General features: G+C 52.3%; 1 protein-coding gene across 3 annotated transcripts in view; it reads left to right on the top strand.

Annotated features, from left to right (window-relative positions):
• The window catches only part of CACNA1E (calcium voltage-gated channel subunit alpha1 E), a 109,689-nt gene that overhangs the window by 39,393 nt on the left and 56,036 nt on the right, over positions 1-14,260 (top strand). For all 3 annotated transcript variants that reach the window (XM_079313871.1, XM_079313872.1, XM_079313873.1), the window contains exon 8: positions 8,126-8,229. In XM_079313871.1, coding sequence (XP_079169997.1) covers positions 8,126-8,229 — 104 coding nt within the window. The remainder of the gene's footprint in view (positions 1-8,125; positions 8,230-14,260) is intronic.

Below are 14,260 nucleotides of genomic sequence, written 5' to 3'. Positions count from 1 at the left end.
CCTGACCTGTGACAACAGGCCCTGTTAAAATGTTTGTCCTCATCTTCCCTATGAGCCCCATTAAAGAAGTGAAGGTCTTCTGCTGGAGCCTGGCTTTGAAATGCAGGGGCACCTCCATCCTTTTTGAAACAGGGACTGTTCAAGGCAGCTTGATTTGGGAAGCTGGGGAAGGGAGGTGTGTTAATATCACCAGTCATGCTGGAACACATGGCTCAGAGATGTGAGCAGGGCTTGGCTGTTCTGCTTCCTGCCTCACCCCCATTTCCCCCAGTCAGCCTTGGAGGGGATCAGAGAAGGAATCTGTTGCAGAAAAATTGTTTTTTTTTTCTTGAGTGTGTGTACAAAATTGGTCACTGTGTGTTGGCATCAGCTCCTGGGGTTTCACAGCCATCCCTTGGGGTGCTCAGCTGCTCAGAGACCTGAGCATGGTGCAGCTCTGAATAGATTCCTCCTCAGCATTTGGAGAGTGAGGACAGAGCCTGGAGTTCCATAGAGCAGCCAGGAGGCAGCAAAATTTATGACTTGACCAGGGAGTATTTCCCTCTTTTTGGGGGGGTTTGCTCAGATCTGAGATGAGCTGGGAAACCTCCCTGAGCCCCAGTACTTCCAGGAGCTGCTACAGATCCTCTGGACACTGGTGTCTGTCTCCTAGGACCCCAGGGCAGGAGCTGCAGCAGTGCCAGCCATCCACCAAGGGGTTTTGAGAACTCTGCTTGTGGTGCAAAGATGCCCAAAGCAGCCCTGACACCACACTGAGGGCCTGGAGGAGCTCAGGATAGCAGCAGGCTGGGAGTGTGATGCACAGCAGTGGCTCCCAGCAAGGAGCTGGGAAGAGGAGAAGGAGAAGCAGGAGGAGGAGGAGGGAGAGAGTGGGAGAGGTGGGAGGGATGGCAAAAAGAGGGAAACCACCTGGTTTTTTAGCCCTCTGTGCTCTGGGATGGCGCCAGGCTCCCCAGCCAGATCACTTGTGAAGGGAACAGAAGTCCCTTCCTATGTGTTTTAAATTAAAACACAACACACACAGAATATCCTGGTGGGGAGGTATGAAAATCAAATCAGCACCCAGAGCTCCAGTGAGCACAGCTTGTGATGTCTCTGCAGCTATTCCTGCTGCCTCAGGGTGCAGGAATGGGGGCTGCCAAAATGTCCCCAGCATTTGTGACACCACGGGACAGAGCCCTTCCCTCCTCCCTCCTCTGAAATGCTGTGTGCTGTAAGCATGGCTGAGAGCATTTAGAGCAAATTCTGAGAGGAGATTTCAGATTCCACCCCAAAGGTCCAAACCTTTTGGGGCTCAAAAAATGAGCTGTTTTTCCTCGAATGGCTCAGTTGGTGCCCTGCCAGGCACGTGTGGCAGCCAGCCTGCTTTCCCCTCTCCTCACTTCCTAAAAACCTCTTTTCTCTGCACTCAGCAAAGCCAGACCCTCACCAGCTTGCCAAATGTTCCTGCCTTTTTTTTTTTTCCTTCTTCCCCTTTCCCTCTGTGTGTGTGTGTATGTGATGAAATGACACAGCAAGAAACAAACTGTGTCTGCTGGATCCCAGCTTTCAGGCATGTTCTATCAAAAGCTCCCTGCCCACACGGGAGAGTCTCACTCTGAGACTCCAGGTCTGCTGGAAGCACTGGGGGAGCTCAGGGGGGCTGCTGGAGGTACCAGGCTCAAGGGTGGGAGGTGGCAGGGGGGTCTCAGTGCTGCCTTGCTCATCCTTGTTAAGATCAGGGCTTGTAATTCCATCAGCAGGTTTGGTGCTGGAAATAGCATTGGGGAGGTGTTGGAAAGCTGGTTCCAGACCTCTTGGGGAATGTGTTCCTGTGCTGGGGATATGGGGCTGTTGGGGTTCATTGTTGCCTGGACAGGCTGAGCTGGAGCAGAGCAAAAGGAGTAAAATAGGCATTTATTGAAAGGATCCACCTTGGGCAGTGCAAGAGCCCAGCCAGGGTTACACCCAAATCAAATCCAAAATGGATCCCAGGCATGAGTTTTGCACTTTTATAAGTTTTGGTTCATCTGCATCTTGGGGTCAATTGTCCAACCACAGCCCCAGGCTATGACGTCTCAACCCCCTTTCCCTTCCTGTCATTTCTGCTTTTTGGGTACCAGGTGTCCTTGATTCTCTAGCTGGGATGGGATTGCTTTGTCTAACTCCCCTGTGAAGAGACCTTACCAACACCTAATATAAAGTTTCAGAGTTACACACTAAGCAGCAGAGATCCTGAAAAATATAAAAGCTAAAACCCAAGGCAGCACCATGGGGGAGATTGTGCAGGGGTCTTTTGTCCCAGAGCAGCACAGCTGAAACTGGGGATGTTCCTTCACTCAAGAGTGTCATACAACAATGAAAATCATATAATGGGGCCCAAGCTGCCTCTCTGGGCTTGCAGCATGCCCAAAACAAAGCAGGGATCCATGCCCCATGAGAAAACAGCCCCAAAGCTGATCTGTGGATCAGGGTCTGGGTCCAGCTGATCCAGCAGCACTGGCACATCGGTCTGCACTGGAAAGAACTGGGAAGCTTTGCAAATGCTCCTCCAGGAAAAGTTCATCCTGCCTGCAGAGTGATTAGGGGGGTGCTGGGGAAGGAACAGGAGGGGTCTGGGTGGGGGAAGGTGAAAGTTTGGGAGCAAAAGTGGAAGGATCACAGTGAGGGATGACTGTGGGAGGCACACACAGGGACTGGGTTTGTGCATCTATACTGGGGCATCTGGGTGCAAATTCTTGCTGGGTTGGAGGAGAACAGCACCAAAATTGATCTCAGTGTCTATTTCAAATATCTTCCAGCAACACATTTTTTACATTCCATCTAGGAAACAGAAAAATGAAACACGTTGTGATCTTTTCCTGTTTCCCCACTCCCTCTTGCACACCCTCAGAGGGAAGATTGTGCTGGGCTTTCTGTCCCCTTCTGGCATTATTCCAGAGCTTCCCAGGGCCAGTGTGGGGCAGTACTGGAGGAAGGGAATGGTCCTGGAGACCCTGACACTTGGCCATGGCAGGATGTGTCCCACCCTGGGCCTGGCAGAGGAAATGCACCCATTTCCTCATTAACCTCATTTGGGAAAGCAAAGCATTTCCATTCAGATCTTGTCCAGTGCCAGGGTCTCTGATGGATCCCAGGCAGGGAGTGAAGCATGGCCCTGCATGCAGGAGATTCAATTAGTGCTATTAGAGGGAACAAGGAGATCTGTTACTGTGCTGGGGAGAGCAGCAGCGGGTGTCGGCGTCTGGAGGGAACTGCTTAGGCCAGGGAATCTGCTGAGAGGTATTTTTGGAATTCATTTCCTCCCCTTCTGCTGGGCTGGGAGGTGGCTGCTGGCCTGTGTGTGGCTCTCAGCTGGATGCAGGGAGGAGCAGGTCAGGGGCTGGGCAGGTGGTGCTGGGGGGACACCATCACCGTGGGTGTCACCACCAGGCAAAGACCATCAGAAGTTGTCAAGCCAAGGATTTGGAGTGCAAATCATGGAAACTGTCCTGTTCTGCAAGCAGCCAAGAAGTGCTGGGGAAGGCAGGCACAGCTCCCAGGGCAAAGGCCCCTGAGATCCTGGAGTTCCATGGCTTTTCCCACCATCCCCAAACCTCTGTGAGAATAAAATCCACACCCTGCTGCTCCCTGGAAGCTTTTGGTGCCCAGAGGTCCCCAGCTCCCCTCCCCAAGCCATGAGTGTCCATTAAGGCTCCCTGCACAGACTGAACCTGCTCTCTGTTTATTTTTAACCAGGAGAGGCTGAGTTTGAGGGGTTTATTGAGGTTTTCCCCCCTCCCTTCCCCTATAGCAAAGAAATCCTGAAGGTTCCCATGCGCCGCAGCCTGAGGGAGGGGACGTGTGGGCTGTGAGCTTGTGCTGTGCATTCAACTTGAGGATATATTTAGATTTCTTTAGATTTCTGGCCCCCCCAGTGAGACCTGCTTTTGCAGCTTCCCGTGCCTTTTCCTGCCCTTTGGGGGGAAAAAAGAAAAACCAAAAAAAAAAAAAAAAAACCCAAAAAACCAAACAAACACCACAAGAGCTGCCTAAAGAATAACCTTGTTCTTGGGGGTTGAGAAGCAGGAGCTGGTGGGAGCTCTTTCCCTCAGGAGGGTCCCGCTCCCACACCTTGGTGGTGTCATTTATGGCCTCAGAGGGCTTTCCTGGCAGCAGGATAGGTTGTGCCAAGATGTGAGTGAGATGGTTCTTGGTCTGGTGGCCACAGAAGAGGTTGAGGGGTGGTGGGGTGCATAATGAGAAAGAGGTCTCTCAAAGGGAAGGGAAGAAGCAGCAAAAATTTGGCACCAAGCAGGTCTGCCATTTCCCAAAGGAATATAAAAAGCCTGTCCCAAAGGGCTTGAATGAGTGATTGGACCTGCTCAGCTGTGCAGGGAGCAAGGCAGGAACCTGGAATTTCTTTATTAAAAGAGTTGGTGTAATTTAGGGATTAAAATTCCTGTGTCTGCCCTGAATTCTGCAAACAACAACCTCCTGGTACCTTCAACAAAGGGGAAAAAAACCTTTGGGAAGGCACAGTGGACCAAGATGATGAACTGCTGCCTACAGAGGGATATCAAGAACCAATGATGCCCCAAAGGAATGGGAATAGAGGCTGCTCAGTCAAGACAACAACATCTTGGTGCCAAAAATGTTGGGAAGAGCTGTGAGGGCCATAGCAAAGCTGTGTTGACACAGACCTCCTGGAGGAGCAGTGAGCAGTTCCCCACCTCTGCAGATGGAAGCAAGGCCCAGTGCAATGACATCTGGAGAGATTTGGGCGTGGATGGACATTTCAGCCCCACTTTTGGCCAGCACAAAGCAACAAAAGGCTTTGGGATTTCAGGAATGGCACAGCCACCGTGGGAGCCCAAGGCTGGGACCACCTCAGCCACCAGCCTGGGTGCTGGGGACAGTTTCCCCCCAGGCTCAGAGGGAGCTGGCACATGAAATGGCAGGTCTGGAAACAAGTATTTTTAACAACTCCATGGAGTTGGGGGAGGCACCATCTGACTGGAGCACAGTGAGCGTGGTGCCTATATTTAAAAACGGGGGGAGGAGGGGAGCAAAAGTAAGGCAGGCAGGAATAGGAGTGAGAGGCTGACCTCGATGGCATGCCACAGATTTGGGAGGCAAGGGAGGAGAGTGAATCATGCCTTTGTCAAAGGTAGGTCATGCCAGGCTAACCTGGCATGGCAGGCCTGGATATGGTGGAGCTGCTCCTTGTAGTAAAAGGTTTGTAAATGGGAAAGTGGGGAAGGGAAGAGGGGAAGGGGATGAGGAGCTCTGTGAGGATGATGTTGAGGGGACAAAGGGGATGTCATTGTCTCGTGGGGGCCTTGGGGATGCATCATGGGCTTTCCTTCCAGCATCCACTGGCTTCCCAGAGCTGGAGGGGCAGAGGTTGCCATCCTGCACTGGGAAGCATTTGAGGGACAGAGGAAGAGATGTGTGGTGTAGTGAGAAATGGAAAGCCAAGTGCTTGCTGAGGAGCAGGTCTTGTTGGCTGGGAAGCAGTGGTGTGGAGGAGGAGTGACAGGTGATATTGGGGTGACCACGAGGTGGCTGCAGGGCAGGGGTGTCATGAAGGAGGAGGGAGGATGGTGGGATGCAGGTGGGATGGCAAAGTCACTGTGGCATCATGCAGGGATGGAGTGTGACCCCTCAAATTGCTCACTCAGGTCTCCTGTGCCCAAGAAGGATGAGCTGAGGCTGGACTGGAGCAGGGAAAGGGCTACTGGATAAAATAGGGCAGGAGAGCCAGTTGGCCAGCAAAGCAGAGGCTGGAGACGGCTGTGTCTGCTGTCTAGAAATAGATCAGGATGGAAACAGAAAGGAAAAGAGCTATTTCAGCCAAAGGCCAGTGCTGGCAAAAGAAGGGAGTGGTATAGAAAATGACCACAAATAAATTTAGGCTGGAAATTGCAGCAGCCCTTGGAGCATCTGCTTGAGGAGGCTTCCAGTGGGGATAGTGAGTTTTTGGCAGTCTGAGTGGCTGAACAAGTACCAGATGATGGTCTGGAGCCACTGCATCCAGACTGGGCATCACCAGTTCCTGGGTTTGTAGGCAGCATCTCAAGGATGTCCCCTGAGAAATTTCATGTTGGCACTGGGAGATGCCAGCCATGCTGGCACCAGCCAGGAGGACCCTTGTGGCTGCTGATGGCAGTGCTGTTCCTGGGGCTGCTGGTGGCAGCCTGGGTGACTGAGGCCATCCCTGAGCTCACCATGGCCAGTGCTGTGTCCTTGAGTATGTGGGTCCATGGCCACAGCTCCCCATCTCCTCCTCTACCCCAGAAGTGCCCCTCCTGCAGCTGCTGGGTGCAAGTGATGCTGTGAACTCCCAAATCCCCTTGAAAATCTCTCCAACCCCCTTTGCCTCCACCTCCAGGGGAGCCAGGCACTCAAATGCACAGAGGTTGGGATCACAGTCAACCCATGCCATCGGAATCCTGCCCAGCCCCTGCCTCAGCTTACCCTGCTGCAGGTCCCCAGTGCCACCAGCTTTGCTGTGCATGAAAAATGCAGAGGGAAGAGGTGGTCTGGGCATTGATAACCCTGGGGAAACTGCCCATTTCCCCCTTTCTCTCCTGCTGAGATGGCTAAAGAAGGGGTGGTGATGGCCCAGCTCCGGGGAAAGATGTCTTGCTCTCCTGTAGGAAAGGAGCTTGCCTGTTTTGCATTCCCTGTGACAAGGACCTTGGGGAAAGCCTTTTGGGCAGGAGCCAGGCAAGCAATTCTGACATGAGTGGCAGGTACCCAGTGGCATCTTGGCAGGGAGCTGAAGCCCAGCCAAACTTGGGCTGAGGCTTGTGTGATGCCTTGAAGGCTGAGGCCATGGGAGATGTCAGAGCAGAGCACATGGCCCTCTCTGGAGGGCAGTCTGGGATTCCCAAACACCATTCCTCCCTCCCTGTGGTTGCTTCTCCTGTGGCCCTAAAGAAAGGCACGTGGAGGTGAACTGGGGCTCTTGAAAGAGCAGGATCTTGAGAGGATGTGTGTAGTTTCTCTAGTGCCCCAGGAGGAGAGCAGCGAGTCCTTCCAGATGCCCTTATGTCTGCTCCTACGTGCGCTCCTTGCCCCTGAGATCACTGCCCTCATCCCCTGTCCCAGTACTGTGGCCAGTGCCTGTGCTGGTTGTGCTGGTGCCAGCCTGGGCTCGTGTCAGGGTGATGGGGACACCCAGTTGAGGTGTCCACTGGAGGGAGGTTCCAGCACGGTGACTTTTTTCCTCCGCGGAATCGCGCTTCTGCCGCCGCACAGCCTCAGCTCCTGCACTGGCCGACCAGGAGATGTGGTGCCAATGACTCAGATGAAGATGAGGGTTTAATTAGCACGGGGAGAGAAAAGAGAAAGAGTCTTTCATTGCAGGAAGATTGATACCACCTCCCCCAGACAGTCACGTTCTGCCGCATCACCCTCAGCCCGGCGTCATGCGCGCTGTGCCTGACACCAGAGGACAAATGGGGCCTGGCAGGGACAGAGGGGCACTGCTTTATTAAAAGCTCTGGTGAATTAATGTCTGGAGGTGTTGAGCAGGAGCCTTTGCAGCTGTCAGGCTGTGCCCAGTGCTCAGAGCTCCCGTCTGATCTCAGCTCCTTGCCTTGGGGGATGTACCTGTGCTGGGAGGGTGTCTGCAAGGTGCTAGTGATGAAAATGCCTGTTTGGAGGTTTCCCACCATGCATGAAGGGACAAACATTGGCTGCCTCTTCTTTAGATGCCACCTTCCCTGGTTTTAATGCACCCTGTAAATCTGTGCGCAGTGTGGGGCTGCTTTGCCCTGTCCTGGTGGGTGTGCATGGGAGCCCTAAATCAAACATGCTCAGGGTCACCCCTCACCCTCAGCACCCCAGTTTTGGGCTGCAGGACCCTGCACCTCCAGCTATACCCATCCCTCAGAGTGTCTGCAGGGATGGTTGGAGAGGGTGGAGGAGAGCAGTCCTGCCTGGTGAGGGCTGGAGAGTGGAGAGTAGGGCTGGTGCAGGGTGCTGAGGGGTGCCAGGGCTCTTCTGGTGGGGAAGGGTGCCTACCAAGGCTTGGCAGGCATGGCCATGTCACCCTGAGGAGCCTGGTGTGGTCAGCCTGGAGCACTGGAGTTAACACACCCTTCCTCTGTTGCTGGTGTTGAAGGTGATGTCATGTTTTTTTTTCTTTCCCCTCCAGACCAATGATGCCTTAGGAGCCACCTGGAACTGGCTGTACTTCATCCCCCTCATCATCATTGGATCCTTCTTTGTCCTCAACCTTGTCCTGGGAGTGCTGTCAGGGTAAGCAGTGTGGTCATTCCCTCCAAGCTGTGCCTGACACACCTTTTGGGACCCTGTGTCCCCCATCCCCTCCATACCTGCCTGCCCCACTGGTGAAGATCTTGTGCTTCTGGTCTCCCCTGGGGTCTTCTGGCTGCTTGAAGGGAGAGACATGGGGGATGGTCTGTGAAAATGTGTTTGAGTCCAGGCTGTTTGTGGTGGGGTGTGTGGGCTGGGATGGTTTGGGGGAGTGATACAGAGCACCTCTGTGCTGTGACCAGGAGGATGTCCCCTGCAAACTGGTGAGGATAAACACAGAAGATAAGGAAGGAGGGACAAAGCAACTGTCCCTGTCCTGCACTTCCCAAGGGGAAGGCAGTTTTAATCCAAGCCATTAAGCTGGGTTTGGAGACAAAAACTCTTCTTGTCTCCATGACAATGAACTGTGGTTGCATCAGCACATCCTCAGCTGCTGGCAGGGGCTGGTGAATGGCAAGAGCGTGCCCTCTTCTGCACTGGGGGAAGATGGGGGCTCCTCTTTTCTGACTGAAGCAGGCAAATTTTTAGTTAGTTACACATCATGGCAAAATACAAAAGTCATTGTAGCACTGGTTTGGCCAGATGGAAAGCCCTTACATGCAAGTGTCAGGGTGGAGAATGGCTTTGGTCATCTTTGTCCCTTTCCTGAGTGTCCCTGGAAGTTCAGATGTGATGGTGATTTCACGAGTTTCTAGAGTGGCAGGTTGGGGTCTGTTATTGGGCTGAATTTTCCCAGCTCTCATTCTGTGGTCTAACTGAGTCCCTGGGCCCCACATTGTCTAGCAGAGAGGGAATTCTTGTGGGGGATAAAGACATCCAAGCAGTGTTGGGTGGAATTTGTGCTTCTTACACTACATCCAGCTTGGGCATTTGGGCAAAGCCCAGCTGGGTCTCAGTGTCAAGCAGGAGATTTCCTACAAAAGCCTGGAGAAGGAAAGTTAGGAAGCTGGGAAAGCCCCTTATTACAACATTGAATCGTGTCAGTGTGGTGTGTTGTGTGGACACCGAGGCTTTTGGTGCTGGGGTGATGCTGAAAGCAGCTTGGGGACACAAGCCAGGCACTGGCCAGAGAGCCACAGTGAGGCTGGTGAATTCCTGGCCATGCCCTGGCCCAACCTGGTGCTTCCCTGCAGCAGGACTGCCTGGGGCAGCTGTTCCCATGCCTGCTGAATTGGATGCAGTTGTCTAGAACTCTTCCCAGGCACCGGCTGGCATTTCCACTGTTTGTTTATTGCTAATAGGGTTTGTACTGGGGAAGGATGCAAGTGGGTGGGTGGCATAATTGGCAATGGAGATGCTCTTGTGGCATGGCAGATATCCAGGGTAAAGCAGGACTGCTCAGCTCCCTGGAGGGCTGAGGTGAGCTCAGGTGGCCAGCTGGGCTCTGCCACTCCATGCCATGGCCACTATGTGTGTCCCTCTGCCTGGGCACAGCCACATCCCCTGTGGCTCAGTGGGTGCAGCACCTTGGCTGGGTGGATCACCCAAAGCTGCTGCTGGAGCCATGGAGGAGTAGGACCTGAGGCAGGAGAAGGTTCTTGTGCACACAAATAATGTGTGTCCTTGAGTGCATCAGGATGGGCCTCGTTCCTTGCTCTGCTTGCTGAGCTCTTCTTGTTTTCAGCACTCTCTGCTATCCTCTGCTGCTGGAAGAGAGTGCTTGGCTCTGCTGGGGGATGGGAGGTGTGACCTTTCCATTGCCCAGCTCTCAGCTGGATGGACAGGGCCTGGCCAGATATCCCCACTTGTCCCGTGGCTGTGCTGAACTGAGAAGAGATGGTCACTTTGAGAATGAGCTCCATGGAAACACCTCCTCTGAAGGAATTCTTTCTCTGGCAGTTACACCACTGCTTTTGGGAAAGCCAGGCTGTGCCCAGCTGAAATCATGGCCACTGGGAGCCTCCTTGCAGAGAGACCTGGCCCATGTAGCTTGCAAACCACACCATCTGCATCAGTGGATAACAAGGTGCCCTTGGGATTTCCAGCATTCTGCTCAAGGATCAGCCCAGGAGCTGCTGCTGAGCTGCCTCTGCCCTCGCCTGGTCTCGGCAGTGGCTCCCTTTGGGGAAACAACCCAACACCCAGGGTTGGTCCTGAATGCAAAGAGGCTGCAGGAGGACATTTGTGTGTTTCGCTTGCCACCAGCAGAAGTTTGCCAGAACCCAGATTTAGCAATCTCCTGGTTGCGATGAGCATCTCTCCCAACAGTCAGTTCCCCAACTGTTAAGCTGAGGCATGACCTCTGTGATGTAAACAGCCTGGATCCATCTGCTCCTTGAGCACAAAGTATGTGGGAGAGGAAAAGAAATGATTTTCATCATCGCCAGGCTCCTCAGTTTTTCTCCCTAAATACGAACAGGCACACACGCACTGGAATCGCATGCGACTCTGTAAAGAGGAGATGGAGCTGCTCCAGGCAGGGGCTTGGAGAGCCAGCTCTGCTGTGGCTTTGGCATTTGCTACTGGGTCTATTAACTTCCCCCCTCCATGGGTGCAATTATGGATCAATTAATTCTGACTGAAAGCAGAAAAAGATTTTTTAAAAAATTGGCCCCGTTCCTCTTTGGGAGCAGGTACAGAGCCCAAGGAGATGTGACTGCTCAGCTTTTAAAGCTGCACGAGCTACTGAGATAATCCTGGCAGAAGACAGTCAGTGGGAGCAAGTGAGGATGGAGCATCCACTAAAAGGCTGCCTTGTGGCCTGAGGAGTTGCATGTGCTGGAGATTTGCAAAGATCTGCTCTCCCTTTTTTTGTGAAATTGTGCAATTTGGGGGTTTTATTCCTCAACTGTTTCTCACATAAAACAATTGGAGCATGTGTTTTTGGGCTCTGTCCCCAGAGGAGCAGACACCTGATGAGAGCTGTGCTGGCCTGTCCTGCTGCTGGTGTCGTGTGTCAGTGGCAGTAGTGGCCACTGGCCACCCCAGGAGTGACCACAGCCACCAGGACTGGTGTCCTGTCCTGCTGACTGCATATGCCTGCCTGCTTTGTCCCTCCTGGCAAGAAGATGGGTCTAGTTTGTCACTGGTAGCAAGAAGATGAAAGAGTGAAGATAAAAAATAAGCTGTGCTTGGTGGTGTAGCACTGAGGACTCATGCAGAACTTCCTGAGGACTCATACAGAGCTTCAGTACCACACAGGCTGCATTTTGACTCTTTCCCACCTCCCCTTCCACAGCCTCTGCAGAAAAAATTTGGTTTGCAATCACCCTCCTCCATTCACTGCAGCATCATCCTTCTGTTGAGAGCTGGGAGACTCCATCCCCATATCCAGTCCTGTGCATCCAGCCCCTTTCCAGAGTGTCAGAGCTGTTATAATCACTGGTATTTCTGGTTCTGAGTGGGTGCAGAGTGGAAGGAGATGCTGCCTGGCCTGGGAAGACTGGGCCCTCAGGCCAGCCAAGGAGAAGACCTCTAGAAGCTAATGGCAGAGCAAGAAGTCAATGGCAAGGAAAATGGAACCTATCTGCCTTGTACCAAACAAGAGAGTAATTTAAATCCTCCTAATTGCTTCCACTCATCCTGGTGATGTTAAGTCTTTTCTCCCTTTAAGTCTTTTCTGCCCCCCACCCCCAGCTCTTACACTAAGCCTTTGAAAGAAAAGACTAATGTTATAATTAAAGGATCAATTTGGCAAGATTTCTTTGTCTTAAGATCTTTCTTTCAGGTTGGGTTAGCACTGCGTTCCCAGTCTCCAGAGAGTTTTCTTCAGTTCCTTCAGGAGCCTTCTGTACCATCTTCTGAAATCTTTTCACTTCAGCTCATTTGAATTTTTTTCCCCATCCAATTTGGATGCATAACAAACGATGAATAAAATTAAGTTTTATAGCAATTAATAATAAGGGTGTTGAGGGAACAAGTGTATATTTTCAATGGAGAGAGGGTTCTTCTTGCCAGCTCCACACGAAAACCCGGGCCCCACGCGGCTGAGCGGGATCTGGTGCTTTGGAGACAAAAACATTGGGAAGATGATTAATGTCTTGAAGATTCAAGGAGTGGGGGGACACATCACAGTAAAGGAAAGCTTGTGGAGAGACCATAAATCCCCAGGAAGATGTCAACAAAAAAAATTCTTTGCCTTAAGAATGGTCAGGCGTTGGACCAGGCTGTCCAAGGAAGCAGCGGAATCACCATCCCTGAAAGTGTTCAAAAGACACATGGATGTGACATTGTATAGTGGTGAACATAGTGCTGTTGTGTTAATAGTTGGATTTGAGGATCTTCATTTTTTCTCACCTGAATGAATCTGTCATTCTAAGCCCAAGAAATACGGAGTTGGAAGCATGAAAGCTTGGAAGCATCACGTTGGCTTTTCCTGTAATGCTGTAGGATCTCAAGGCGTGGATCAGATGAGATGTGAAATGTCTGCACTTGTGTTGTGCTTGGGAACTCAGCAGCTGAGGTCCCTTTTGAACAGAGGAGTGGGTGTCACGAGGAGGAGGCTGTGCTGTCCCTCCCAGGTCCCCCAGCACCGCCATGGGATGCGTGAGAAGCGTCCACGCTCGTCGCTTTGTCATCACCGCGATGTTTGAGCACAGGCCAGGCAAACCTTGGGGACCATCATCTCTATTCAGCAGGCAGGTGGGCATCCATATTCATGTGTTCATGCCTCTCTGCTGTGCTCTGCTGGGCCACCTTTCTGCCAAGGGCTCCAAGCCCCATGCAAACAAGCTGCCTGACAAGAGGCGTGCGTGGCTGCTGTGCCGGATCCTCTGCTGTTACAGGGAATAATGACTCCTCTTACAGCCAGCTGGGTGAGAAGGGAAAAAAAAAATCCACAACAAAAAGATGACTCGCTGACTTTCCCCTTTGATTTCTCCTGGCAAATTATTTGCCAGCATGTCTCCCTCCGCTGCTTCAAAATTGCTCTTATTCCTGCCTCCTTGCAAATCTGCTCCATGGTCTGCCTGTGGTCTGTGGCTGTGGGTGAAAAGGCTCCGTTTTGATCCTCCCAACAAAGCACTCAGCAGACAGTGCTTGCTTACAGATTGCATTTGGAGTTGTTTGTTCCAGATTATGGTGATTTCTGTCCTCCTGGTTGATGGCAGCAACGGCGTGGCCGTGGCTGCAGGGATTTGAGCTGGTGGATGGTTCTGGAGGTGCCCAGTTCCTCCACTCTGAAAAGGGGGTGCTGGGCACTGCTGTTGGATGAAGAAGGAGGTGTCAATTTGAGTGCTGGAAGCTCCTGGGAAGTTAATGTGATGAAAGGTTGAAAATTGATATGGGGTTTTCTGTCCGTACTCCATCTCACCTTAAGTACTGACCACACACCTTTCATCTGCGGATTGCTGTCACATGCAAAAGGAGACTATAAAGATATTCTCTGCTTACAGAGGGGATAAAAACTGGAGCATAGGAGGGAAAGGGAGGAGTGACATTTTCCCAGCACTGCATGAGCCAGTGGGAGTGATTGTGAACAAAGCCCGGGGCTCTTGAAGCACTGAAGCTGCGCTGCTCATGCCAGCCCTGCGTGATGAGAGTGAAACACAATCTCCAGCTCCCATCTCTGCTCCTTGCTGCTGGGGCTGCCAGACCCTCTGCCACCCTTCTGCAGCTTCTTTGCAGCGTGGGCTGAGTGTGCTGTTGCTGCCTTTGGTGCAGCATTGCAGAGTTCTCTGGGCAGTGGGACAGTGATGCAAACCTTGGGAAAAAGATGAAATTGAGAGTCTGCAGCTAGAATGTTTGTGGCTCTCTTCTCTGCCCTTGTTGATTCAGCCCAGCACTCTGTTGGCTTTCTTTGCTGCAGCAACACACTGCTCATTCATACTGAACTTGTCCTCAGGACCTGCAGGTCCCTTTCCACAGAGCTGGATAGGTCCCAGCCTGTGCTGCCCTCCTGGATTTTGTTTTCTCATATCCAAGACCTTGCATTTGAGTCAGAGAATGGCCTGGGTTGGAAAGCACCTTGTAAAGATCATCTCATTCCACCCCTCCTGCCACGGACAGGAACCCTTTCCCCTAGACCAGGTGTTCCAGGTTGCATCTTCAACCAGACCAGGCTGTTCTGAGCTCC

This window comes from Erithacus rubecula, assembly GCF_903797595.1.
Source record: "Erithacus rubecula genome assembly, chromosome: 10".
NCBI classification, from domain to species: domain Eukaryota; kingdom Metazoa; phylum Chordata; class Aves; order Passeriformes; family Muscicapidae; genus Erithacus; species Erithacus rubecula.
This window is presented reverse-complemented; position numbering and strand designations above follow the sequence as displayed.